The following is a 27,592-nucleotide window of genomic DNA, read 5'->3' on the forward strand; positions in this document are numbered from 1 at the left end:
CTGAAGAAGCTCCAGCGCTAACTCTGGTCGCTGCAATTTCGGGTCAGCCACACCGACCGTTCAGGTTGGTTGCGGATCTGCTGAGGAACGACCTCCATGGATGAACGCCGCCGTCCAGTCTTCAACGTCATTTAGTCCCCAACGCCTACATCCTAACGAACCTCCGTCCAATCTGCGTCCGGCGAAGACGGTAGTGAACTCTGTGTCTTTGAGTCGACGGAGATGGTGGTCACTCGCTTAGTCAACGCCATAAGGGAAGAGAGAGAGAGAGAGAGAGAGAGAGAGAGAGAGAGAGAGAGAGAGAGAGAGAGAGAGAGAGAGAGAAGTTTGTAGTTTATTAGTTTATTAATTAGATTGGGGGTAAAAATGTCACTTGCGTTTAAATTGGGTAAATGGAGTTAAAAAACTCTTAGTGGAGCAAGTGAGCAATTTTTAGGCTAAAATTGAGTAAGTGGTCACGGTCCCTTATTTATAACTTTTTATATTTCTTTTTCACCTTGCAAAAAAAAAAATAGAAAATTACTCACAAGTGCTATTTTGAAACTTTAATTAGACACAAGTCCACTTAATTTTTCTTGTACAAATAAAGCCACTTTCATCTTTAAAATATTTCATCTAGGACGATTTTACCCTTTCAACTAACAAACGAGCCCCATATTGAGCTTCAGATCTGATTCAAACTCTCTCTCTCTCATCACCAAATCGCGAAGCCCCAATCAGTCGACCTCTCTCTCTCTAAGCTCTGAGCAATCGTCGTCGTTCATCGAAGAGTAATGCGGCATCGTCTCAGTAAATCAAACTGCAGTTCTTCACGTAGCGCAACGGATCGTCGTCCACGCGCCTCTCTTCTCTCCTCGCCGCGTCTGCTTCCCGATCCAAGCCAAGGCCTTGACGAGCTCATTCAAATCGCCGTAAGTCATCTCCTCTATGTGATTCTCTGATTAATTATTCATGATTGAAGTTGTTGATTTCATTGCTGACCGGAATTGGTGAATCTTTGATGTTGTTGATTTCATCTCCTCAAGTCTCACCTCTCTCCGCCTCTCCGCCTCTCCGCCGCTCTTTCCCGCCGATCCTGGTCCCTCTCCTCCTCCGATTTCAAGCTCAGGCCTTGGACTTCTCCTGCCTTCGATCGGAGCAGTTTCGAGGTCGCTGCTACTGCCGAGAGCTCCGACGAGACCGTCGAGCCTAAGAGCAACTTGTTCAAGACTCTCGAGCTCGGGTCGTTGTTCGGCCTCTGGTACCTGTTCAACATCTACATCAATATCTATAACAAACAGGTAGCGTTTGGGTGCCTTTGTTTGTAATTCGTTTTGGAAATGTGGATTTTTACTTGTTTGGATGTGGTGAATGAATGTTGATGGCTTTGGAACTGAAACCGTGAGGGTTGCTTGTTAGAATTCCAGTGAAGTTTAGTAGCTTTTAGATATTTTTTGCTCGATAAAAAGTGAAAAAAGATGAAAAAGGTAGATTTGATTTACTACTGAATAACTGCAAGTGTGATTCAAAACGCAGGGTGGTTCTGTGCAATCAGCGTATATGTCAGTAGCTTTTTATTACTGGTTTAGTAACTTTGTACATGTGTCATAGTAGCTTTCTGTGTCTATGTCAATAGATTTTTAGATTGCTTGTTTTTAGTCTACATTTTAAATACTAATATTTTGTTGTATCTTCTTGCAGAATTCTTTTCCTTTGTATTTGCAGTAGTAGATTCCGAAAATCATGTGAATTTGGGTGATGAAGCCTCCATTGACCAAGAGATTATCCGGCTAACCAAGAAATGTTGAAATGAAGTCTGATGCTGAAGGTGACAAAATAATGTATATGGTTAGCGTAGTGTGGTAGAGCTTGACAGTAGTTTTATACAACTATTGTAATAGATTTTCACAACTATGGTAGTGGTTTTTTACAACTATGGTAGTAGCTTTTTACATAATTATATCATTGTTGAACCCTGCATACTTTTTATAGCATTGAATAAGTTTTCATTTCTCAATTGTAGTAGCTTTTTTATTGTGGTTGTATCCTTTACATTTCCATATCTTTGTTAATCTTTGAGAATAGCATTTTTTCAGTCTCTCATAGTAGCTTTTGTTTTGCTTAGTTATTGCTTTTGATGTTGTTGGGAGTAACTTTTGATGATGGTGAGAGCAGCTTTCTAATGTTGGGGACAATAGTGTTTGTTAGTAGTGAGAGTAGCTTTTGGTGTTGGTGACAGTGGCTTTTGTTGGTAGAGATAGTAGCTTTTAGTTTCGTATAGCGTAGCTTTTGTTAGTGACAGTAGTTTTTGTTGCTGGTAACAGTAGCTTTTATGATCTTGTCAGAAATCTCACTAGCATAGCTTTTGTTAGTGGCAGTAGCTTTCGTTGCTGGTGACAGTAGTTTTTGTGACCTCATTGGAAATCTCAACAGCGTAGCTTTTGTTGCTGGTGATAGTAGTTTTTGTAACCTCGCCGGAAATCTCATCAGCGTAGCTTTTGTTGCTAGTGACAGTAGCTTTTATTGTTAGTGATAGTAGCTTTTGTGACCTCGCCTGAGGTTGCCGGAAATCTCATCACAGTAGCTTTTGGTGTTAGTGACAGTAGCTTTTGTGATCGCCGGAGGTCGGCTGGAGACTCGCCGGAAGTTGGCCGGAGGTCGGCCGGAAACCTGCCGGAGTTGACCGGAGAGGAGAGAGAATGATTGTTGACTTTTTACTCTAGTGGCATCTATGTAAATATGTTAGTTTTTATATCTAAAATATAACACATTTTTTAATCTAGTGGCCTTATGAGGGAAAAAAAGAGTTGGTGGCCTTATGGCTAAAAAAACATTCAAACATGCACTTATATGTAATTAACCAAAAAAAAAATGTACCAACGACTATGATAATGTTATATATATATATATATATAACATAAAATGTCAAAAAACATCAATAAATTAGATGCACTATAGATATTTCGTGAAGAACTGTATTCACCATTACTTTATTTTCTTCTCACATTCTTAGTGGTCAACTTTGGTGGTCTTATCCAAACCAGAGATAAATAAAACAAATTATCGTTGCACAAACATCATTTTAGTTAATAGCATTGCACATTTGCAATTTGCAACCCAAGTTATCACGATATAGTTTTTTAAATCTAAAATGATGATGGCCAATCATGATTATCAAGCATCACTATGTTAATCATTCCAAAGCTCAACTATACTCAGGTTCGGAATGAATAGGAAGAAAATTATCGACCACAATATCTATTTTCTACAAGTGTTTAAGGACTGTGATTCCAAAACCAATGCCCAGAAAAGTTGCAATGGAAACACCAAAAATGCCTGCAAGAATTCCCGGAACAACCAAAGAATGCCATCCTTTCGCGGTGGCCATTCCACCTGCTGTCGTTGGCCCTCCAATATTGGCGTTTGATGCCAAAAATAAAAGCTTTAAATCAAAGTGAAATAGCTTTCCCAATCCCAGGACCAAAGCTAGATGGACAGTTACTTGAACTAAAGCAAACACAAATATACTAGGAGCAGTGATCATCACATTCCATATGCTCCCACTAGCACCCAGCACGGCAAAGAACACCTGTCCAAGTAAAGCATAACATATCGGTATACGTATCAAACTAACTCATACATGTGAAATTCTAAGACTAGAGCAATTACCTGCATCAAGACTAGAGCAATAGTTTCACCGGAAGGTGCAAGGTATGTGAAATAAGTTGGAAGAAGAGTAGCCAAAATTACTACAAGAGCTGTTATTACTGGCAGGTTGCCTCCTTGAATTCCACATAATCTTGTGAGATGTGTGGAAGCCTTGCAAATCACAAAAGATGTAGCAAGAGCAGTTGCAGTTTCTAGTACTGGGAGTTTCCTTTCAATTTGGGATTCCATTTTCATTGAAACATCTGCCAATAAGTTTCAGATACGTAAGCAATATATGCAGACATTAATATTAGATTATAGATCTTAGAGAAATAACAAACAGGAAACATTATGAGATCACATATCATTGACAGAAGGAGTGAGAGGTTTGGTCATACCATTAGTTGATGTTGAGGCCTCAGGAGGTATTTTAGAGGCGAAAGCAAACAAGACTATGAAGTAGAGAGCGCAAATGACATTGTCTGCTGCTACTCCTGCAGCCATAACTGATGGGGAAACACCAAGAGCCTCTGAAATCGCAACATAGTTAACAGCTACAGCAATCAACCAAAAAAAGAAAAAGGAGGAGAAACAAAACATAATTAGGAACTTATATAGCGAAACACGCTGATTCAGAATCACCAAATTATTCAAAAAACTGAATAAGTATTATCATTTACTTTCAGTACTAGATTGGAAAACATGTTGGCAACATGGACAAAAAGAAAAGCTACTTCTTCCTCTGTTTAAGTTACTATAGGAACATGGAAATATTGTCAACATCAAGGTGCTAGCTCTAAGTTGGACATGGAATCAACAACATGGTTTTCACTTAAATACTTTCACTTTGTTTTTGGTAAATGTTAGCTACTTGTCCTTGAATATAGGGGTATCATAATAACTCAAGAATACATAAATACCTACTAACAATTATTCTGAACCAGTATTCAAGCATGCCTAACTGCATCAACATGACTTTATATATACCACCTTCACTATAATGGCAACCTTTGGACTTCAAAAAAGATGAGTAACATTTCAAAAGTAGAAAGGCGAATCCTTAAACTCACATCCACCAATGTAACTACCCATCAGAGCAGCAGCAATCTTCCAATTATCTTGACCAAGTGACCGCATAGGCACCATCAGAAACGCCACCAGAGTCCCAACCATAGTCGCAACTGTCACACAAAACTAGTCATCACACATTATCAAGTTAAGAAAACACAGCTGTTACCAAAGCAAAAAAACCACCCGAAAAATCGAACACTACCTGATCCAAGCAGGAAAGCTAGAAGCAAAGTCCCAGTGGAACGAGCCACATTGCGCAAGTCTGCTCTAAACAACAGCAATGGAATAGATAATGGCAGAAGAAACTCCAACACAATCGAATAAGCACCCGCTTCATAAGGAATTATCCCTACATTACTAGCTGCAAGCCCAACTAAAGTGCTTACCAGAGCAGCACTCACCATCCCACCAATCTTGGTCTTCTCCGACCTTGTAAACAAAGTGCACATAAAGTCAACTACAATAATCTAAAACTCCAATTCTTATAAGATGACAAGAGTATTACCAGAGGCCGAAAGCGCCGGTGGCGAAGAGGGTGGTCCATAAACCCCAGTGGTCGTCCGGAGAGATGATGGGGTGCCGGAGCTGTGACGTGACCCTTAACCGGCGGTGGTGGGGAGAAGTCAGAGGCCGGAGGGAAGTTTTGTTTAGTGTATGGGAGGGAAAGGGTCTGGGTTTGGGTCTGAGTTCGGGTTTGGGCTTGGATAGTGAACCGAGAGATTGAAGTGAGAGTGATGGAGTGGGAATGGCGGAAAGGGAGAGAGTGACAGAAGCCATTAAGGCTGAGCAAACTGACTTGAGGCTTTTGTGTGTTCTGTACTTCTGTTTATGTGTTCTGATGACGTGGCAGGTTGAAAGTTCGAGAAGTATTACACGTGGAGATTCTGATCTTATTTGTCATCAATGTAATCTTAACCCAATACACGACGGAGTTTTTCTACCATGCTGAACCACATCGGAGAATTTAAGGTTCTCTAAAGACTACGACCAAATCGAATGTGTTCAACACAAGTGTGGTTCAACGTAGTATAAAAAGTTACTAATCTTTCGGTATTGAATTAGCTGAAAATCAAAATGCAACGACGATAAATGAGGAATTTCATGCCAGACATCAAATGTGTGGTGGTGACTTGCATTCAAATTATCCATGTTCTAAACTAGTACAAATGGGTAATCTATGTACCTATCTTCTGCTACTCTTGGTACAGAAAAGCTATTGGTTTGAACCATTTCTGCTAATCTTCAGAGGGAAAATTACATGGCTTTTAGAACGGCAACCCCAAATCCAATGCCGAGGAAAGTTGCAATGGAAATGCCGAAGATGCCTGCAAGAATACCAGGGACAATCATAGAATGCCATTCTTTGGTTGTGGCCATTCCACAAGCTGTTGTTGGGCCTCCAATATTGGCATTTGATGCTATAAGCAACAACTTGAGGTCAAATCCCAGTAGCTTTCCTAATCCAAGAATCATAGCAAGATGGACGGCAATCTGGACTAAAGCAAAGAGGAAGATACTAGGAGCAGTGTTGATCACACTCCAAATGCTCCCACTCGCTCCCACCACCGTGAAAAATACCTGTCAATTTTCAAAAACATAAACAAAAATGATTCCATCGGGTAAAATACGATTGCACCAACATTTGTCAGTTTCAAGGGAGAAGAGAAGAGTGTCACCTGCATTAGGATCATGGCCATAGCCTCACCAGATGGTGCAAGATATGCAAACTGTTTTGGAAATACAGTCGCAAGAACAACCACAATGGCTGTTACGGCTGGCAGGATACCTCCTTGAATTCGAAAGTATTTTGTGAGATGATAGCCACTCTTGCAGATGGCTAAGGACACGGCAAGGGCTGTAGCAGTTTGTACCAGAGGAAGTTTGTTTCCAGAGTCGGACTCTGCGTCCATTGCAATGCCTGCAAATTACAGTTCCGGTGTTTGTTACAAGTTCCTTCGAGATATGTGATAGTCATACAATTGTATATACAAGGTACAATTTTGCACACCAGTATCAGATATTGGAGCCTCTGCAGGTACTCTTGAAGCCAATGCAAACAATGTTGAAAAGTATACAGCATTAATGACATTATCTGCGGCTAGTCCAGCAGCTAAAATTGACGGAGAAACCCCAAGAGCATCGGCTATGGCAACGTAATTGAAAGCTACATGAATCCAACTGCAAAACTTAGATAGGTAACCACAATATGGAATAAGAAAAAAACAGTGGAGATATATCACAACTTCATAGAACAGTCTTTAAAAATAGGTTTCTTTGTGTAGCTCTATAGAGTCGCAAATAAATTACATCCACCGATGTGTCTTCCCATGAGTGCAGCTGCTATTTTCCAACTATCTGGCCCAAGTGCTCGCATCGGCACCAAGAGATATGCCACCACTGTTCCAACTGTCGTCGCAACTGTTGCAACACAATAGAAAACACAGACGTCGTCATTCCGTGGATAAGCAGTGTTCATGATCATGACACCAAATTGCTGACTTCCACAAGAACGTGACACATCTTCCAATGAATCCAACTCTTTCACAACTTCCATGGCATTTAATAATCCTAGCAAACCTAAGCTAAAGAAACCATACACAATGCATACACAGGATTGAACAATAGCACTTACGGAAATCCATGAACCTAAACATACTTACACAAGACAGAAACTGGTTTCCAAAACAGGCAAGAAGCCAATTCTCAAACAGTATCAATAACTCAGTATTCTACCTGATCCTAGCAAGAAGGCCAAGAGCAGAGGCCCGGTTGATTTGATCACACGGCGCAAGTCCGCCCTGTACAACAGCAATGGCACAGCCAGAGGGAGCAGAAACTCCAACACAATCGATAACGCTGGTGCATTCGACGAAATAACTCCCAAATTGCTCGCCGCAAGTCCAATCAATGTGCTTACCAACGCGCCACTCAATGCACCCCCAATGTTGGTGTTCTTCTCCGACCTTCCCATCCAAATACAAACACTCAATTGTGTAAAACCACAACGTTGTTGAAAACATCTTTTCACATTTTTAGCTTCTAATTCTTGAAAACATATCCATAAAAGTGATAAAACTAAAATCATAAGACAGATCGGTGAGTAACCAGATACCGAAAGTGCCGGTGGCGAAGAGTACGGTCCAGTTGCCCCATTGATCATGTGGAGAAATGAGAGGGGTTTGGAGCTGGAACTTCGCCGTAACCGATCGGTCGGGTTTAGGCGGAGCCGGAGGAGAGAGAAAGGTCTGCCGCCTTGTGTTCTTTAACGGAAATGAGCTGCCACCGGCGGTGGCGCGTGAAAGACCGACACTCAGGTTTTGGCGGGAAGAGAAACTTGAACGTTGCAACTCTGCCGGCAACGACGGCCTTGAGCAGGGTAAACCGGAGAGCTTCGATACCATGGACATCGCCGGCGATTCACTATAGAGAGAAAAAGATTGAAAATTGAAAGTGGTTTACTTGGGAGTGGACTCTCTCAGCTTTATTCATTGGCTATGATCAATATATAATTCCCACTTTATTCCAATCGATTACTTATTAAAAGTTTTATGAACATTACTAGCTGCAAGCCCAACTAAAGTGCTTACCAGAGCAGCACTCACCATCCCACCAATCTCGGTCTTCTCCGACCTTGTAAATCAAGTGCACACAAAGTCAACTAAAAACTCCAATTTGTTTGGATGACCAGCAAGTACAAGTTCAGTGTTATTACCAGAGGCCGAAAGCGCCGGTGGCGAAGAGGGTGGTCCATAAGCCCCAGTGGTCGTCCGGAGAGATGATAGGGTGCCGGAGCTGTGACGTGACCCTTCAGCGGCGGTAGTGGGGAGAAGTCAAAGGCCGGAGGGAAGTTTTGTTTAGTGTATGGGAGGGAAAGGGACTGGGTTTGGGTCTGAGTTCGGGATTGGGCTTGGATCGTGAACCGAGAGATTGAAGTGAGAGTGATGATGTGGGTATTGGTAAGGCTGAGCAAACTGACCGAGGCTGAGGCTTCGGTGTGACGGCTATTGTGTGTTCTGTACTTCAGTTTATGTGTTCTGATGACGAGGCAGGTTGAAAGCTCGAGAAGTACTACACCTGTGGATTCTGATCCAATTTGTCATTAATGTAATCTTAACCTGATATACATTGTCATTTTACCTGGGCGATGAAGTTTTTCTACCATATTGAACCACATTGGAGAATTTTAGGTCCACTGAAGACTCTTTAGTTTGGGATAACTTAATTTAAATCATAACCACGTAGTTGTAGCTTTTAGCTTATGAAAGCTGCTGTTTATCAACTTTCATAAGCAACAACTTAGTGTAATATTCTGAGCCAAACTGGGCCTTACCAGATCAAGTGCATTCAACACCAGTTTGGTTCAACGTATGCCAGACATCAAATGTATATTAATGACTTGCATTCGAATTGCTCTAAAGTCTAAACTAGTACAAATGGGTAATCTATGTACGTATCTTCTGCTAATCATGGTACAGAAAAGTTATTGGCTTGACCCATTTCTGCTAATCTTCGGTGGAAAAATTACATGGCTTTTAGAACGGCGACCCCAAATCCAATGCCGAGGAAAGTTGCAATGGAAATGCCAAAGATGCCTGCAAGAATACCAGGAACAACCATAGAATGCCATTCTTTGGCTGTGGCCATTCCACAAGCTGTTGTAGGGCCTCCAACGTTGGCATTTGATGCTATAAGCAACAACTTGAGGTCGAATCCCAGTAGCTTTCCCAATCCAAGAATCATAGCAAGATGGACGGCAATCTGGACTAAAGCAAAGAGGAAGATACTAGGAGCAGTGTTAATCACATTCCATATGCTTCCACTTGCTCCCACCACCGTGAAAAATACCTGTCAATTTTCACAAACATGAACCAAAATCATTCCATAGGGTAAAATGATTTCACCAACATCAGTCAGTTTCATGGGAGAAGAGAGAAGTTGTAACCTGCATTAGGATCATGGCCATAGCCTCACCAGATGGTGCAAGATATGCAAACTGTTTTGGAAATACAGTCGCAAGAACAACCACAATGGCGGTTACGGCTGGCAGGATACCTCCTTGAATTCGAAAGTATTTTGTGAGATAATAGCCACTCTTGCAGATGGCTAAGGACACGGCAAGGGCTGTAGCAGTTTGTACCAGAGGAAGTTTGTTTCCAGAGTCGGACCCTGCGTCCATTGCAATGCCTGCAAATTGCAGTTCCGGTGTTTGTTACAAGTTCCTTCAAGATATGTGATAGTCATACAATTGTATATACAAGGTACAATTTTGCACACCAGTATCAGATATTGGAGCCTCTGCAGGTACTCTTGAAGCCAATGCAAACAATGTTGAAAAGTATACAGCACAAATGACATTATCTGCAGCTAGTCCAGCAGCTAAAATTGACGGAGAAACCCCAAAAGCATCGGCTATGGCAACATAATTGACAGCTACATGAATCCAATTGCAAAACTTAGATAGGTAACCACAACATAGAAAAAGAAATGAACAGTAGAAACATATCACAACTTCACAGAACAATCTTTAAAAATAGGTTTCTGTGTGTAGCTCTATAGAGTGGCAAACAAATTACCTCCACCAATGTGTCTTCCCATCAGTGCAGCTGCTATTTTCCAACTATCTGGACCAAGCGCTCGCATCGGCACCAATAGATATGCCACCACTGTTCCAACTGTCGTAGCAACTGTTGCAACCCAATAGAAAAGACAAACATTACTCCATGGATAAGCAGTGTTCATGATCCTGACAACGGATTGATGACTTCCTAGAACGCAACACGTCTCAAAATGATCCAAATCATTCACAGCATGAAAACTTCCATGGAATTTAATAATCCTAGCAAACCTAAGCCGAAGAAACCATAGCACTCATGGAAAGTAAAACCTCAGCTTCCTTTCTCTACCAAGTTGATTAACCACAATTTCTACCAGTTTCCAAAAGAGGCAGGAAGAAGTCAATTCTCTAACGACTCTACCATTAACAACTCAATATTTTACCTGATCCTAGCAAGAAGGCCAAGAGCAGCGCCCCCGTTGATTTGATCACACGGCGCAAATCCGCCCTGTACAAAAGCAATGGCACAGCCAGAGGTAGCAGAAACTCCAACACAATCGAAAACGCCGGTGCATTCGACGAAATAACTCCCAAATTGCTCGCCGCAAGTCCAATCAATGTGCTCACCAACGCCCCACTCAATGCACCCCCAATGTTAGTGTTCTTCTCCGACCTCCCCATCCAAACACAACCATCACATATAAAAGCACAAATCTTGAAAACATAGACATAAAACTAAAATAGATCGGTGAGTTACCAGATACCGAAAGCGCCGGTGGCGAAGAGCACGGTCCAGTTGCCCCATTGATCATGTGGGGAAATGAGAGGTGCTTGGAGCTGGAATCTGGCGGTAACAGATCGGTCGGAGTTAGGCGGAGCCGGAGGAGAGAGAAAGGTCTGCTGCCTTGTGTTCTTTAACGGAAATGAGCTGCCACCGGCGGTGGCGCGTGAAAGACCGAAACTCAGATTTTGGCAAGAGCATAAATGTGACCGTTGTAACTCTACCGGCAACGACGGGCGTGAGCCGGGTAAAACGGAGAGCTTCGATGCCATGGCCATCGCCGGCGATTCTCTAGACAGAGAGAGTGAAATTGAAAGTGGTTTACTTGGGAGTGGAATCTCTCAGCTTTATTCATCGACTGTGATCTATAATATATAATTCCCACTCAATCCAATCGATTACTTATTAGTTACTAATTAAATTTTTAAGCTTTAATGAACTACTAATCAAACCCGAAAAATAAAAAATAATGAAGTTGCTTGAGTTGTAAGAATGGCTTGAGAAAGGAAGGAGATGCATGAAGTTTACAATATCAAACATCTGATGTGATCCTGAGATCTAAAAATCCAATGCATTTCGTGTTCAATTCCGGTGAAGTTAGGGGAATTACAGCTTTAGCAAGATTTAGAGAGTTCTAGTTTGTTATCTTTGGCCTGATGGATGATCAAGGCTACTGCTGCAAGAGGCGTTGTCTTGCTTCTGCTTCTTGGCGCTAAAGCCCTCGCCCTCCAGAGCTTTCAGTTTGTTCTTGATTGCTGCTATTTTGGAGGTCCGACTCATCTGTCCTGAACTGCTGGCCGAAAGGCTTGTTTTGGTGGCGTTGCCGGCTTGTCTGGAAGGGTTCTCTGTTTCTTGTATTGAGTATTTTTCGCTGGAAAGACGGACGACTAATGGGCGCCCGCAAGCTAGTCTCCCGTGCATCTTCTCCTTGGCCAATTTTGCTTCCTGCATGCTCACTTTAATGGTGGAAATCAGGAACTGCTTGAAACATGAGTGATCAGACAGAAAGATGAGAAATGTACGTACCTCTTCACTACTATACTGGATGAAAGCAAAGCCTCGAGGCTCTCCACGTTTGCGGCCACGAGTATGCAGCAAAAATTCCTCATGTACGATCTTCCCAAACGGAGAAAACATCTTGAGTAGAGCAGCCCTAGTTGACACAATAGAAAACAGCATTAATTGTCACAAGTACTAGCACTAGTGCAGCAAAGAAATCAATTCCAAGAGTTTTTACTCACTCTGTTATTCTCATATCAAGGTTACCAATGTAGAGTTTTGCTTCCGTGTTTTCGCCAACAAAAACATGATCCTGCACTCAGTCAACACACCCACTTCAGAACTCTATAATGCTATGAATCATCAAACATTAAAGATTGAATTAACATACTCCCAGATAATCATATGCTTACAAAACTGAAGTCTCATAATAAGTACTCCATTATTACTTTTCCTCTTCTATTTAACAAACAATGCCATAACGGAACTGAATGGAAAGCTTTGTTCGGGCACACAGACTGTCAAGTTTATAACCTTGATTGCAGTTCTATCACATTAGCTTCAACTGGAACATCTATTGGCCTATGTTTCAGTTTTATCATATATGTAGAAAACAACCATACACCAAAGTCTCATAATAAGTACTTCATTACTTTTACTTTTCTTCTTCTATTTAACAAACACTTCCACAACAAACTTGCATGGAAAGCTTTGTTCAGGGCACACAGACTATCAAGTTCATAACCTTATTCTAGTTCTATCACCTTAGGTTCAACCGGCACGTCTATTGGCCTATGTTTCAGTTTTATCGTTCATCTAGAAAACAACCATACCCCAAAGGCAGCACCTGACAGCGCCACAAAGACACATGTTTCCCCCAGCCCCTTACTCAAGCCAATCACTTAGGCACACAGCATTTGCTCAAATACAAAATGGCGCTTACCATGGCAGTTCAAGTTCCAGCTTACAAGCCTAAAGATAAGCTTCGAAAATCTTAGAACTCTGCTTGCACCTGCATGTCAACATATTTAAGAGCTCAATTCACTTGCCAAACCAAAGTCACAAACATAACATGAAGCATAATTCTATCTTAATAAGCATATGGAAGCATTTAGGTGGATTTCGATACGGATTTGTTGAGGGCATGAAATCTGTAACTTACAAAACACTTGAGTTTTGGACATTCTGTCAACTACTGGATGCTTAAAAACCACAATTCGAAACTTGACATCAATTCATTACAAGCAAACACCTCTGAGCTTATAACGTCTTCAATCCACGAGCATAAAGATTGAATATTTAAACGAAAGATTAAATTTTTCAAACCAAACAAAAAAATCCCAGAAATTTGTTGCTGGATTCATCAAATTTGCTAAGCTAGATGCAATTGGATTAATAGAAGATTTATATTCAACGAAAAAGATTGAATCTTTGACAATAAATTTTCCGAAATTGAAAATTGTTAGGATTAATTTGGCACTTACGTGAAATACTCAAAACGATCCAGTTGCTTCTGAGAGTCCGTTAAGATGGGAAGCAATTGCAGATTTATGAATGGACTGAGCTGCCTCCAAACTTGGAATGCAGAATTGGAATAAAGAGGTTTAGGAACGACACCGTTTTTATGTGTTGAGGACTAGGGCTGTCAATTCCGACACGACCCGATAACACGACTCGAAACCCGCACGAAATAAAGCTGGTTGAACCCTCATGATTAAAAAGCGGGTCAGCCGTGGGTCAACCCGCCATGACCCATTTAATAAATGGGTAGGCCACAGGTCAACCAACCAACACGAACTGAACCCGTATAACCCGATTATGTTATACTTCTTCTTAAAATTTTGGACGTTGGGAGTATTTGATCATAGAATTAGACAATTTGAAATATTTTGCTTTATAATTATTGGATTTAATTATTTATATTATTCGTCTTGTAGAGTTTTTAGTGAATTTAATCAATTTATGCATTTTTTTAGTTAAATTGGTCGCATTGTTACCCCTTAAATGGGTCATTTTGTCTAACACGACATGACCTATTTGTTAAATGGGTTAAGCGGGTTGGAAACGGGTAACCCGTTTAATAATTAAGTTGTGTTTGAGTTTAGATTTTTGACACGATTATTAAATGGGTTTGGGTTTGTATCTTGCGACATGACAAATACCTTGACCCGACACGAACCCAACCCGACATGACCCATTGATAGCCCTATTGAGGACTTGAGGGTTTTGAAAAGGAAAAATTTCACAAATTGTCACTCAAACTATGACTCATTTGACACTTTGGTCACTGAAGTTTCAAATATATCACTTTGGTCACTCAACTATTACATTGTCAATCACTTAAGTCACTTTGTTAATTTTTTTTCATTAAAAAAATATAAAAAAATACTCTTTGGGTAGCTCAAGTGATTGATAGTGTAATAGTTGAGTGACCAAAGTGATATATTTGAAACTTCAGTGACCAAAGTGTCGAATGAGTCATAGTTGAGTAACTATTTATGGAATTCTTCCGTTTTGAAAATTAGAAAATGGGGCAATTGCATTTTGGTATATGTTTTATTATTGTATTGCGATTGAGGTCTTCCTACTTTCGACACACAATTTAGTCCTTGTAGTTAGTGATCTTTGCAATTATAGTTATTTTCAACATTTTGGATCAAAGTTCATATTATTCAACTCCAACATCTCGCCAAAATTGTTGTATACACTAAATGATCACCTTTCACACGTGAATTAGGAAATCGATTCAGAAATATGTTGTTCCATATGTCTTTTAACACAAAAGGGAATTGAAATAATGAGTCCGACCTTAAAATCAAGAACCTAATCATTAGCAACTTGAAGTTCCAAACTTAGGGCCCAGGTGGGCCATGTTTAAGAATTAATTATTGTGGAATCAACTCTGGTTCATGAGTTTTTCAATTTCAAGTAAGTAAACGTGTTATCAATATCATTTTAAAAAGACTTACTTAAGCCTCTAAATTCATTCACTCACCGAAAATTTATATGTTCAAGTAGAAAATGAGTACTTTCAAGCTATGCACACATTTAAAATCTTCAAGAGTAAACCAGTTTTTGATGAGAAGTCTTGAGGAGAGTGTTAAGTATTTATAATTTTAAGACAATTCGATCTCAATTCTTCATATTAATCAACGAGCTAATGTTGCATCATTATTATTTAACTCAAATATTATGTTAATCAAATTTTTATTGTTTCTTGACCATGCTTATTGGATCATCCCCTAAATTTGAATATATGTCATTTTCTTTCTGCCTAACTATGTCTGCCTACCTATCTCCAAGATTTTTTTTAGGAAAAAAATAGAATTTCCCCAAAAACTAAAAAACATGTCATACCAAAAGGAAAAAAAATAAAAACACATATATCATAGAACAGCAGCACATAAATGACACAAGTCTTGCACGGTTGTGAGAGTTGTCAATTTTTCAATATTGCAAGGGCTATAAGATGGTGACATTTCTCCACCCACCAACCTGAATGAAAATAATTTCAATTTTGGTCCACCACCATGAAATCTATGATTGAATAGTGATAAATTAGGCCTCCGTTGAGATTGTGATCTGTAAGCGCGTGTACTCCCACACAGTCACTTTGATTTCTATGGCCATTACATCGCTAATGCTAATCTGCTTATCACCAAAAACATGGAAATAAATAATGGGAGCCAGTGGTCATGGACCTGTAAGCTTTTAAGCACGTGAAGACCTTGCCCCCATATCTCAGATTCTCAGTGCCCAAATTCCGCTACGCTGGCATGCATTAAAGCCTTTTTATAAAACTGTTCCTAAAGTCATCGAATTTCATTCAATGCTTTCATGATAAACAGTTTACAGTTGGTGTTAATGTTTCAACGAAGTTATTAACCCCCATTGTAGTTAGGTCTGACTGTTGCAGTGTCTGTCACAGAGAAGAAGATACTCCAATTTGGGGAGTTGTATAGTTGCTCTGGAGTTCGAAACTTTGAAGTTATGACTAGTTTTAGAAGTGTTTATTGTGTGGAGCACACCGCAAACAGTTTGTAATCAATTTCCGGAACACCCGGTAAGACTTTCACAACAAAGCCTTATCCTTTTCACTACAGAGTCTAGACTTTGCTGCTTGGAACTTGGAAGCTCTCTAATTTGTACCAGTTTAAGCAAGGACGTCAAAAAGAAACAGCTTTTGTCCTTGTCTGTAATAAAAAAAATCTCTAAAAAACCCCATTACACACCTTCTTCACTTCCATTAGTCCAAACTAGGCTACTAGCTGTGTCTCCTCACTCTCTCTCTCTCTCTCTCTCTCTCTCTCTCTCCCATTCCTTCCATGGAGGCCAAGCACAACACCCTTCACTTTCTCTCTCTAACTCTCATCTCTCTCCTCCACTTCTCAGCCTCCTTCACTCCCTCAGACAACTACCTCCTCAACTGTGGCTCTTCCTCCAACGTCTCCCTCTTCAACCGCGTCTTCGTCGGAGATTCCGCTTCCGGGTCGGGTTTTGTCTCCAGAGGCCGGTCCATTTCAGTCACCAACAACAAAACCCCACCTCCAAACTCACCCTCTCCTTACAACACAGCAAGAGTTTTCACCTCTGCTTCAAGCTATAGCTTCAGCATCAAGAAAATCGGAACTCACTTGGTACGTTTTCATTTCTCACCGTTTTCGGCTCAGGGGTTCGATTTGGGGGCAGCAAACTTTACCATTTCGGTTAACCTGCTTGTTATTTTGACTCATGCACATGTAAACGAAACTGTGATTAGAGAATACATAATGAAAATCGATACCAATGTGCTTGAGATTGTGTTTAGTCCTTTGGGAAATTCGGGTTTTGGTTATGTGAATGCAATTGAAGTTTTTACAGCTCCTGGGGACCTTATTGTGGACAATGGTGCTAAGTTGGTGAGTGCCAATGTAGATGAGTACAGAAACCTTTCTTCACAGGTTTTAGAGACTATTTATAGGATCAATGTTGGGGGTTCAAACTTGACTCCTTTTAATGATACATTGTGGAGGTTTTGGGTCCCTGATGTGGAGTATCTTGCTCTGGAATCGGCTGCTAAGCGTGCCTCGACCACTGATGTGCCGAATTATCAGAGTGGATGTGCAAGTAGGGAGATTGCGCCGGAGAATGTTTATATGACTGCCCAGGAGATGAATAATAATAACTCAACTGTAGGTGAAAGGTTTAATATTACATGGAAGTTTCCAGTGGCTCTGGGTGGTGCTGCGCATTTAGTTAGGTTGCACTTTTGTGATATTGTTAGCAAATCACTTAACTTGCTGTACTTTGATGTATATATAAATGGATATGCTGCATACCGGGATGTTGATCTATCGGTGATGGCAACCAATGAGCTTGCAACTCCTGTCTATATTGATTTCGTTGTGGACTCAGATGATTCAGGGCTGATAGAAGTCAGTGTTGGTCCTTCTGATCTCAGTAGTCCTATGAGGATAAATGCAATATTGAATGGGGCAGAGATCATGAGAATGGTGAATGTGTCCAATTTACATGCCCAAAATGTGTCTACTGTGTCTAAGAAGAAAAACATATGGATTTGGGTGGCTCCAGTTGCTGGAGGAGGCTTTGTTGTTCTGTGTTTGGCAATGGTGTCAGTTTTACTTGCTTTAAAGCGCAAGAAGAAGAAGAAGAAGAAACTGAAAACCAGACCTTCAGAAAGTGTGGGTTGGACACCATTAAGGGTATATGGGGGTAGTTCACACAGTAGAATGTCTGAGAGGACAGCACTTGCATCTCCGGGTGCAAATGGATACTATTGCTTGAGAATCCCTTTTGCTGAATTACAAGCAGCAACAAGCAACTTCGATAAGAAACTAATTGTCGGTTCTGGTGGTTTTGGAATGGTTTACAAAGCAGTCCTGAGGGACAATACAAAGGTAGCTGTTAAGAGAGGTGTGCCTGGCTCCAGACAAGGCCTGCCAGAATTCCAGACTGAAATAACAGTATTGTCCCAAATTCGGCACCAGCATCTTGTATCACTTGTCGGATATTGTGAGGAACAGTCAGAAATGATCCTGGTTTATGAATATATGGAAAAAGGGCCCTTGAAGAAACATTTGTATGGTTCAGGGCTTCCACCTTTGTCGTGGAAGCAACGACTTGAAATATGTATTGGATCAGCAAGAGGTCTTCACTACCTTCATACAGGTTTTGCTCAAGGCATCATACACCGTGACATCAAATCAACTAACATTTTGCTTGATAATAATTATGTGCCAAAGGTGGCTGATTTTGGTCTTTCAAGATCAGGGCCATGTCTCGACGAAACCCATGTAAGTACTGGGGTAAAAGGTAGCTTCGGTTATCTTGATCCTGAGTACTTCCGGAGGCAGCAGCTTACTGACAAGTCCGATGTTTACTCATTTGGTGTTGTGCTCTTTGAAGTGCTTTGTGCTAGGCCTGCTGTTGATCCACTGGTTGAAAGAGAGCAAGTGAACTTAGGCGAATGGGCAATGCAGTGGCAGAAGAAGGGCATGCTTGAAAAAATCATCGATCCCCATCTTGTTGGACACATCAAACCAAAATCTCTGAAGAAGTTTGGCGAAACAGCGGAGAAATGTTTGGCTGAATATGGCGCTGATAGGCCAACCATTGGTGATGTATTGTGGAATTTAGAATATGCTCTTCAGCTTCAGGAATCTGGGCCACGACAAGAACTGCCTGAAGCAGGTGAGAGTAATGAGCTTCCAACAAATAGTATCGCTCCTGGAGATCCTTCTCCCAGCATAAGAAGATTGGAAGATGATGGCACTGGTAGCTCTGAGATCAATACAAGCCAAGTCTTTTCTCAGTTGATGAACAATGATGGCAGATAGCTTCAGGCTTGTGCTGCAATATACAATCAATACTGTACAAGAACTTTAAAGATTACCATTCGCCATAATCGGAGTTGAGGACTACCGATGAGCCAAATCTTAGAGGTATGTTCCTAAAGTAACAACTGCCTTCACAAATTCATTTTTCTTTAGATAGCTTTTAATCTTATATCACGATTTTCATTAACAACTGTGCGATGAATTTCTCAGATGCTTTCTCCCTATTTTAATGTTGTATGTAAGTAATGTAACTAAGAATCACAGCAACTGCTAATGTTTGCTATTTTTCATATATGTGTTTTTGTTTGAGGACAAGTATGAAATGATAAACAGAGAGAGAGAGTAATGTTTCTGTGAGAATAGAGATTCAAGTGTGTTTATTCATCTCACACAAAGAGGTATTTATAGGAAAATATTACAAGTGTGAAAGCTCAAAGAGTAACTCAATTTGATAACCTCTACATTCACAGCTGCAGCCTTCTATGGTGGCTGTGATGATGATAAAATGCCATGCTTGTTGCCCTTTGGCATAAAGCTTGTCACACAAGTCACAATACCTACATTATACACTCAAGTACCTATTTGTATACATGATATAGACATTTATACTATGACTCATGTTTTGTACATGTGAATCATATATACTACAACACTCCCCCTTGGATATTTCATGTCAAATAGTATTGTTTAGGTCGTGCGCTTCGAAATTGCCTCGTTAAAAACCTTGCCAAGTAATAAAACCCTGTGGGAAAAAACAACCTTGGTCGAAGGAGAAAAAGAGCACAACGCGCGTTTGAGTGTGGAGTATGTAACTGGATACTCCCCTGATTTAGACTCCCCCTGAAGATCGTGGGAGTTCGGATAGCCTTCTCAATCCGATACTCTTCACATGTTTCTCGAAAGGGGATTTTGGTAACGACTTAGTAAATAAGTCCGCTACATTTTCCTCTGATCGGATTTGATTTACTTCAATTTTTAGAAGTGTTTGTTGTTGCTGATTGTAGAAGAATTTTGGCGATATATGCTTGGTATTGTCCCCCTTGATGAAACCTAATTTCATTTGCTCAATACAAGCTGCATTATCTTCGTAAATGCATGTAGGTTCTTCTGTGGTGGACTTCAAACCACAGGTTCCTCGAATGTGTCTGTTTACAGACCTTAGCCATATGCATTCACGCACAGCTTCATGTAGAGCAATTATCTCTGCATGATTTGAGGAAGTAGCAACAAGGGTCTGTTTCGTGGATCTCCAAGATATCGCGGTGCTTCCCATGGTAAAGACATAACCTGTTTGGGAGCGACCTTTGTGAGGGTCAGAGAGATACCCTGCATCAGCAAAGCCCATCAAAACATCATTATCATTTTGATGGAGGGGAGGAGGAGAACGTCGGCCACCATGGAAAGTGTCGCCGGCGTTCATATTGCGGAAGGTGGCTTTTTGCCATGTGGGATCTAATCCCATACTTCCGTCCTTTCTTTTCTCCCTGTAGGGATAAAACAAGCCCATATCAATCGTACCTTTTAAGTATCGAAAGATTGTCTTTATACCAATCCAATGACGGCGTGTTGGCGAGGAACTATGTCGAGCCAACAAGTTCACTGCGAATGAGATATCCGGTCTTGTGCATTGAGCTAAGTACAATAATGCACCTATTGCACTTAGATATGGCACTTCAGCCTCTAATAAGCCTTCGTCCTCATCCTTTGGACGAAATGGATCTTTTCTGGGCTCAAGGCTACGGCTGATCATGGGAGTACTCACAGGCTTTGCTTTATCTTCATTAAAGCGCCTTAGTAATTTTTGAGTATATGCTGACTGATGGATCATAATCCCATCACTACGGTGCTCGAGTTCTATTCCGAGACAAAACCGTGTTTTCCCAAGATCTTTCATCTCAAACTCGGATTTCAAATATTTAGCAGTTTCTTTTAACTCATTTAGAGTTCCAATTAGATTCATGTCATCGACATATACTGCTATAATTGCAAATCCGGAACTTGTTCTTTTAATGAACACGCATGGGCATATTTCATTGTTAATATATCCCTTCCTAATCAAGTAGTCACTTAGACGGTTATACCACATCCGTCCGGATTGTTTCAATCCATATAGTGAGCGTCTCAATCTTATTGAAAACGCGCTCCGTGGTTTAGAGCCATTTGATTTGGGTAATTGAAGTCCATCTGGAACCTTCATATATATCTCTGAATCTAGATCCCCATAGAGATATGCTGTAACCACATCCATAAGCTGCATGTCAAGTTTTTCGGAAACTACCAAACTGACAAGGTAGCGGAACGTTATAACGTCCATTACGGGAGAATATGTCTCCTCGTAGTCGATTCCAGGGCGTTGTGAGAAACCTTGTGCCACAAGGCGGGCTTTGTATCTAACAACCTCATTTTTCTCATTACGCTTTCTAACAAAGACCCATTTATGGCCAACAGGTTTTATATTTGGTGGTGTCAGCATTATAGACCCAAATACCTGTCTCTTTGTTAGTGAATCCAATTCAGTCTGGATCGCATCTTTCCATTTAGACCAATCTGCTCTTCGTTGACATTCTTCAACGGAGCGAGGTTCGATATCATCGTATTCTATAATTCCTTTTGCAATATGATATGCAAAAGCATCATTAATAGTCATAGAATTTCTATCCATCACCCCATGTATACTAGTGTAATTCATGGAGATCTCTCTATTCTCTGGAATTGGTTCTTTTATTGGAGCGTCCTCCAATGATGTCTCTTTGACATAACCATAATCCGGAATATTTTCATGAGAGGGATTAATTGTATCGATGATTAATGGATTATTTTGTGCCAAACTCGCTTTCTTTCTTGGGCGAGAATCCATCGAACCAATGGGCCTCCCGCGCTTCCTGGCGGGAGCCATGGGTCTAGCCACTACATCACCCATATAGGGGACGTTGGCGCCATTCTCATGTATTCTTGAGATGGCATCATGTCCTCTAGTGTTAGGGACATCAATCCTTGCAGGCACATTTGCAGCAGGTATATGTGATCTTGTCACTTTAGCGATATCAGAAAACGCATCAGGCATTGATTCTGCTACGTTCTGAAGATCGAGAATCCTCCGCACTTCTATTTCAGATTGTGCTGTTCGGGGATCAAGATGAGACAGAGTGGGGACAAACCACGACAATTCCTGTCTTTTCTGTTGAACATTACTGTTCATGTCTCCCCCTAATGATGGGAAGACTGTCTCATCAAAGTGACAATCCGCAAATCTAGCGGTAAATAGATCGCCTGTCAAGGGTTCTATATAGCGGATAATGGTGGGAGAGTCATATCCAGTATAAAGACCTAATCGTCTTTGAGGACCCATTTTGGTGCGCTGTGGCGGCGCAATTGGCACATAGACTGCACACCCGAATATTCGTAAGTGTGAGACATCGGGCTCATACCCAGTGACCATCTGGGAAGCAGAAAATGGTTGGGTGGCAGTGGGCCTCAGACGAATAAGCACAGCTGCGTGCAATATTGCATAGCCCCAAGCAGAAATAGGGAGATTGGTGCGCATAACCAATGCTCGAGCAACCATTTGAAGTCTTTTAATGGCAGCTTCTGCGAGACCATTTTGGGTGTGTACATGAGGTACAGGGTGTTCTACCTCGATCCCAATGGACATGCAATAATCATCAAAAGTTTTTGATGTAAACTCTCCAGCATTGTCAAGACGAATTGACTTAATAGGATGATCAGGGTGGTGAGCCCTTAATTTAATGATCTGTGCTAGGAGTTTAGCAAATGCAGCATTTCTCGTGGATAATAGCATGACATGTGACCAGCGTGTCGATGCATCAACCAACACCATAAAATATCTAAATGGTCCGCAAGTTGGTTGAATAGGTCCACAAATATCACCTTGTATTCTTTGCAAGAATGGTATATTTTCTTTAGAGTCCTTTGCATAGGATGGTCTTGATCCTACCTTTGCTAAAGAGCAAGCCTTACAAAACGAATGATATGAAGTAGTTCTTTCGACCAATCTTTGGTTCGTACTTCTTTTCGTTTTGAAGAATGGATGTCCGTGTGAAGTTTTTAATATACGGAGCATCATATCACGACCTGGGTGACCCAAGCGGTCGTGCCAAAGTCTATATGTGTCAGAATCCCATAAATTTTCATTCATGACATGGTTGGATTCAATTACTCTGATAGTGGTTGCATATAATCCACTAGAGCGACACATAAGTTTCTCTAATACTCGTGTATTTCCGTAGTTATTAGAGGTAATGCAAAGGAACTCTTGTCCATTCTCACAATGTGTTTCCACATGAAGATCATTGGCTCTTATATCTTTAAAACTCAATAGGGTTCTTCCAGCCCTAGGAGCATATAGAGCTTCGATGATATTAATATTCGTGCCATTTGGCAACAAAAATTGAGCTGGTCCTCGACCATGAATCAATTGTGATGATCCTGCCATCGTAGTTATTGAAGATCGACTAGGCTTCATCCATAAAAATAATTGCCTGTGTCGTAATATAGTATGTGTGGTGCCACTATCAAGAAGGCATTCCATTTCTCCGGAAAACATACTGAAAAAGGAGTAAAGTTCGGAATATTAACACATGTCCATGACATTGAATGCGATACTTTATTAATAAGGAAAATAACCAATGATTACATCAAGGTTTCCAAAGTCTATTCCAAAGTACAATCAAACTTTATACAAATTGTAATTGCTCATTCCGTTTGGTAATTCCAATGAAATATGACCAGGGAAGTAGAGAGATGTTGGTGGAGCGAGGCTCGCTTAAATACCATGGTCTCAATTACTTTCCTAGACATCATATTTCATTGGGTACACCACATAAGAAAAAGTCAATACAATTGTTATTGATTAAGGCACATTTGCCCTTGGAAAATAGAAAATGACTATTCTAATCAAAGTCTGCTGCATCCTCGTGCATTTGTTCAGCTTTGAAGTCCTCTATTGTGAGATTGACATCTTCACTATCTTCATTTTCGGCAAGGTTGGATTCTTGCTCCCTGTTTTGCCTATACTCTTTGTAGCTTGCAGCTAGTTTAGTACTTGCATGGCATTGTTTGAACCAATGCTCGATTGATCCGCATCTATGACACACGTCATTATGGTTGCCTCCTTTCGTTGGAGGTGCAGTTTGTCCATGTTGTGGATATTCCCTAGGAGGGTTACTGCTACTACCACGCCTTATGATGCGACCTCCACGGCCCATATTGTTATTATATTCACCTCTCCCACGTGTGGAGTTGCCACCACGTGTGAAGTTGCCACGTGTGGAGTTACCACCACGTGTGAAGTTGCCACCACGAGTGTCCGCTTTAAAGTTGCGGTTTCTCTCTTTATTGGGGTGGTTATATGGGCCCGTACGCCTTTCTTGTCCCTTATTATTAGGGTATTGCTGCTTGCGCCCCTTTTTGGGTGCATTATAATTTGCCTCACGGACGCTCTTGGTTCCTATGGGCCTAGAATTATAATTCTTTACAAGGATGTTGTCGTACTTTTCAGATACCGACAAAATATTAATAAGCTCATTAAACCTTGTAATTCGTCCAGCATTGACTTCTGTGCGAAATTGCTTTGATATCACAATTGCTGAGACGGGAATGGTGGAGAGAGTCTTCTCAAGTAGCTCATCTTCTGTGAGAGGCTTTCCACAGAACTTCAACATAGCTTTGAGTCGAAGAGCTTCCGAATTATATTCTGCAACAGACTTAAAGTCGGAGAAGCGTATATTATTCCACTGAACCTTCAAGTCAGGGAGGAGGGTATCTTGGATATTACCAAAACGCTCTTCTAGCGCTACCCATAAGTCTCGAGCATCTCTCATTGACATATACTCTAGTCTGAGAGCTTTATCCATATGGCGCCGCATCAAGATAATAGCTTGTGCATGCTTTGTAGGTGTTCTTTGGAACACAAGGCCTGGATTAGGAGCTTGAATTATGGGCAATATCCCTCTTGAAGTGAGGTGGTTCTCAACGTCGGTTACCCAACTATAGTATTCCGAACCCGTTGAGTCAAGCATTTGAAAGTCGAGTCTAGGTGCATTCGACATCCTGAAGATAAGAGAAGATATATTAGTTTCGGAGTTCAAAACTTCCACGAAATCTAAAATCAATAATCTTTAGACCAAAACAATGATGTTTTGCGGACACTCTTAGTCCGAATATTATGAACACTCTTAGTTCATAATTACGAACGCTCTTAGTTCGTTTAGCGTGAATTTCTTGGAATTCCGCTTTTGATTGTAAGTTCCCGAGAAAAATAAAGAGAAGAAGAATAGAGTAAAAACTCAAAAACGGGAACTTTTAGTAAATATTACCTTGGAATAATATTGCCGGAAAAAGTTGTCCAAAAATTGCCGGAAAAGTCGCCGGAAAGTTGTCCGAAAGTCGCCGGAAAAGTTGTCGGAAAGTTGCCGGAAAGTTGTCCGAAAGTCGCCGGAAAAGTTGTCGGAAAGTTGCCGGAAAAGTCGCCGGAAAGTTGTCGGAAAGTTGCCGGAAAAGTCGCCGGAAAGTTGTCCGAAAGTCGCCGGAAAGTTGTCGGAAAGTTGCCGGAAAAGTCGCCGGAAAGTTGTCGACAGATGTGTCGACAGCTGCTCGGCAGGAGCTCGGCAGCTGCTGCGCAGCTGCTCGGCAGATGGCCTGCAGGTGGCTCGGCAGCTGCTGCGCAGGGCTTCGGCAGGTGCTCGGCAGCTGCTGCGCAGGGCTTCGGCAGGTGCTCGGCAGCTGCTGCGCAGGACTCGGCAGGGGCTTTCGGCAGGTATCGGCAGGGGCTTTCGGCAGCACTCGGCAGCACTCGGCAGGAGCTTTCGGCAGGTCTCGGCAGCACTTCGACAGCGGTTCAGCAGCGGTTCGATTTTTCTGGTGGCCGGTTCAGGCTGTTTCCGGCCGGTTCTGGGCGTTCTGAAACCGGTTCTGAGCTTCTTGAATCAAGGGCTTTGATATGAGCTAGGGTTTGGAGGTTTTTTGCAAGTTTGAAAAAATGACTTCGATCGGATTATGAACTACCTCTCCTCTTTTCAATTTCGATTCTAATTCTAGAGCAATTTCGTGCTGATAACGTGTTTGAGGACAAGTATGAAATGATAAACAGAGAGAGAGAGTAATGTTTCTGTGAGAATAGAGATTCAAGTGTGTTTATTCATCTCACACAAAGAGGTATTTATAGGAAAATATTACAAGTGTGAAAGCTCAAAGAGTAACTCAATTTGATAACCTCTACATTCACAGCTGCAGCCTTCTATGGTGGCTGTGATGATGATAAAATGCCATGCTTGTTGCCCTTTGGCATAAAGCTTGTCACACAAGTCACAATACCTACATTATACACTCAAGTACCTATTTGTATACATGATATAGACATTTATACTATGACTCATGTTTTGTACATGTGAATCATATATACTACAACAGTTTTCCATTTTTCAAGCACCAGTTCAAATTCAAAAGCCTATATTCATTGAATCTCATACTTTATACACAGGATTATAATGAATCATGGGAAGCTTGCATTTTTCAGAAATTGAAGTTCTAGCTGGCAAAGCTAGCTGTTCTGAACTAGGAGCAAGATTCTTGTACTCAAACTTTTCTGACTTTTGTGGCGGTTGTTATTGCTTAATAGTGTGTGGGTGTTGTCATTTACTCTGTAGACTTCTAAAAGTGTGGCCAATCAATATAAGAAATGGGTGAAGAGAACAAAAAAATAGAATGAGTGGGAACAAATGCATTACCACATCCACAAGAAAAAGGTTTATACTTTATAGGTCACACTTTACAGAAGTGTCAATTAGCAATGATCTGGTGAAGCATTACGATGTTTATTGTGTTTCATATGATGCATTTGGTATTGCGGAAACACTACCAATCTGTAGGTGAGATATAGTGGGAGGTGGTGTCTCTACTCAAAAAGGCGGGTTCCTTTATTCACTTTTTAATCATCATTTGTTAGATCAATGTGAAAAAAAGCGCCCTCGACCCTGTTTTACCATGTTCGGTCACTAGTCACTCGTATGATAGTGTCGGGGAAATGACTTTCTAAGAATCTCATTTTCATAATCCTCTTTCTAGTTGCAATTAGTCGATAAGATCAAATGCACCCATGGAGTGATATATGAGTGCCAATTGCTAATTTTGCGAAAAAGATCAATGCAGCAATTGGTATTGGCATGACGAATTTGCATAGCTCACCCAATACAATCAATGTGCTTGCCAATTCTTAGCAAGCCAATTAGCTTAACCAATTTATGGTTCCCACTAGCACGTGAGGCCAGAAAACCAACTCAAATTTTTTTGCTTGTTTTCACATAGAGTGACTCTATTTATACTTTCATAATTGGTATTTAGAGCTCTTAACTTTTTGGAATTTTAAATATCATCTTTTACCCTTATTTCAAAAAAAAACTTAAACACAATTACACCCAGTGGCGGAGCGAGAATTTTGAATTTACTGGGCACAAAAAGATTAACCACTATAATATATGACGTCCAGTTCATCTTCTCCAACACCCAACATGCATTCAAATATGAAATTTAAAGCTAATCTATAGAATCATTTAGTGTCTCTCGCAGCAAAGATATTAACTTTTCCCTTGATCTCTATCCAACTACAGCCCGGATTCTTTTCAAACCTCGCCGATTAATCCTCTCCCCCAACTTCTTCACCTCTTCCCACTTTTCTGCCTCTGCATAATATTTGCTAGAAGTAACCCA

General features: G+C 41.0%; 6 protein-coding genes across 12 annotated transcripts; 1 reads left to right on the forward strand and 5 right to left on the reverse strand.

The window, feature by feature from the left end:
* Positions 1 to 3,131: 3,131 nt before the first annotated feature.
* LOC112181620 (uncharacterized membrane protein YjcL) lies at positions 3,132 to 5,598 on the reverse strand. Its single transcript, XM_024319996.2, has 6 exons — positions 5,204 to 5,598; positions 4,901 to 5,127; positions 4,698 to 4,808; positions 4,026 to 4,181; positions 3,649 to 3,890; positions 3,132 to 3,568 (listed from the first exon to the last, which is right to left on the reverse strand). The coding sequence occupies exons 1-6, from the start codon at positions 5,473 to 5,475 to the stop codon at positions 3,245 to 3,247; spliced, it is 1,332 nt and encodes a 443-aa protein (XP_024175764.1). The 5' UTR covers positions 5,476 to 5,598; the 3' UTR covers positions 3,132 to 3,244.
* Positions 5,599 to 5,712: 114 nt separating this feature from the next.
* LOC112181611 (uncharacterized membrane protein YjcL) lies at positions 5,713 to 8,764 on the reverse strand. 4 transcript variants are annotated; one of them, XM_040512412.1, is made up of 8 exons: positions 8,411 to 8,764; positions 8,301 to 8,328; positions 7,804 to 8,118; positions 7,432 to 7,661; positions 7,001 to 7,116; positions 6,707 to 6,884; positions 6,375 to 6,616; positions 5,713 to 6,276 (listed from the first exon to the last, which is right to left on the reverse strand). In XM_040512412.1, the coding sequence occupies exons 3-8, from the start codon at positions 8,103 to 8,105 to the stop codon at positions 5,953 to 5,955; spliced, it is 1,392 nt and encodes a 463-aa protein (XP_040368346.1). In that variant the 5' UTR covers positions 8,106 to 8,118; positions 8,301 to 8,328; positions 8,411 to 8,764; the 3' UTR covers positions 5,713 to 5,952. The 4 variants fall into 4 exon arrangements, with proteins under 4 accessions (XP_040368346.1, XP_040368345.1, XP_040368347.1 ...); XM_040512411.1 differs by having other exon boundaries at positions 8,286 to 8,328; positions 8,411 to 8,763; XM_040512413.1 differs by having other exon boundaries at positions 6,707 to 6,862; positions 7,006 to 7,116; positions 8,286 to 8,328; positions 8,411 to 8,760.
* Positions 8,765 to 9,005: 241 nt separating this feature from the next.
* Positions 9,006 to 11,736, reverse strand: LOC112181604 (uncharacterized membrane protein YjcL). Its single transcript, XM_024319979.2, has 7 exons — positions 11,644 to 11,736; positions 11,010 to 11,398; positions 10,696 to 10,925; positions 10,272 to 10,382; positions 9,973 to 10,128; positions 9,641 to 9,882; positions 9,006 to 9,543 (listed from the first exon to the last, which is right to left on the reverse strand). The coding sequence occupies exons 2-7, from the start codon at positions 11,309 to 11,311 to the stop codon at positions 9,220 to 9,222; spliced, it is 1,365 nt and encodes a 454-aa protein (XP_024175747.1). The 5' UTR covers positions 11,312 to 11,398; positions 11,644 to 11,736; the 3' UTR covers positions 9,006 to 9,219.
* On the reverse strand, positions 11,199 to 13,650 carry LOC112181661 (probable RNA-binding protein 18). 3 transcript variants are annotated; one of them, XM_040512416.1, is made up of 6 exons: positions 13,517 to 13,650; positions 12,976 to 13,044; positions 12,275 to 12,345; positions 12,060 to 12,186; positions 11,644 to 11,978; positions 11,199 to 11,324 (listed from the first exon to the last, which is right to left on the reverse strand). In XM_040512416.1, the coding sequence occupies exons 2-5, from the start codon at positions 12,976 to 12,978 to the stop codon at positions 11,676 to 11,678; spliced, it is 504 nt and encodes a 167-aa protein (XP_040368350.1). In that variant the 5' UTR covers positions 12,979 to 13,044; positions 13,517 to 13,650; the 3' UTR covers positions 11,199 to 11,324; positions 11,644 to 11,675. The 3 variants fall into 3 exon arrangements, with proteins under 3 accessions (XP_040368350.1, XP_040368349.1, XP_024175814.1); XM_040512415.1 differs by having other exon boundaries at positions 11,302 to 11,398; XM_024320046.2 differs by lacking the exon at positions 11,199 to 11,324 and having other exon boundaries at positions 11,494 to 11,978.
* Positions 13,651 to 15,773: 2,123 nt separating this feature from the next.
* Positions 15,774 to 26,822, forward strand: LOC112181596 (probable receptor-like protein kinase At5g24010). 2 transcript variants are annotated; one of them, XR_005804399.1, is made up of 2 exons: positions 15,774 to 18,973; positions 26,367 to 26,822. XR_005804399.1 is itself a non-coding variant. In XM_040512417.1 (1 exon), exon 1 carries the CDS (start codon positions 16,358 to 16,360, stop codon positions 18,866 to 18,868), a length of 2,511 nt encoding a protein of 836 aa, XP_040368351.1. In that variant the 5' UTR covers positions 15,774 to 16,357; the 3' UTR covers positions 18,869 to 19,077. The 2 variants fall into 2 exon arrangements, 1 of the variants encoding a protein (XP_040368351.1); XM_040512417.1 differs by lacking the exon at positions 26,367 to 26,822 and having other exon boundaries at positions 15,774 to 19,077.
* LOC112172209 lies at positions 23,779 to 25,300 on the reverse strand. The gene is made up of 2 exons (XM_024309465.2): positions 25,204 to 25,300; positions 23,779 to 24,937 (listed from the first exon to the last, which is right to left on the reverse strand). The coding sequence occupies exon 2, from the start codon at positions 24,934 to 24,936 to the stop codon at positions 23,779 to 23,781; it is 1,158 nt and encodes a 385-aa protein (XP_024165233.1). The 5' UTR covers position 24,937; positions 25,204 to 25,300.
* Positions 26,823 to 27,592: the final 770 nt, after the last annotated feature.

The sequence above is a fragment of the Rosa chinensis genome, chromosome 1 (assembly GCF_002994745.2).
Source record: "Rosa chinensis cultivar Old Blush chromosome 1, RchiOBHm-V2, whole genome shotgun sequence".
Taxonomy (NCBI): Eukaryota; Viridiplantae; Streptophyta; class Magnoliopsida; order Rosales; family Rosaceae; genus Rosa; species Rosa chinensis.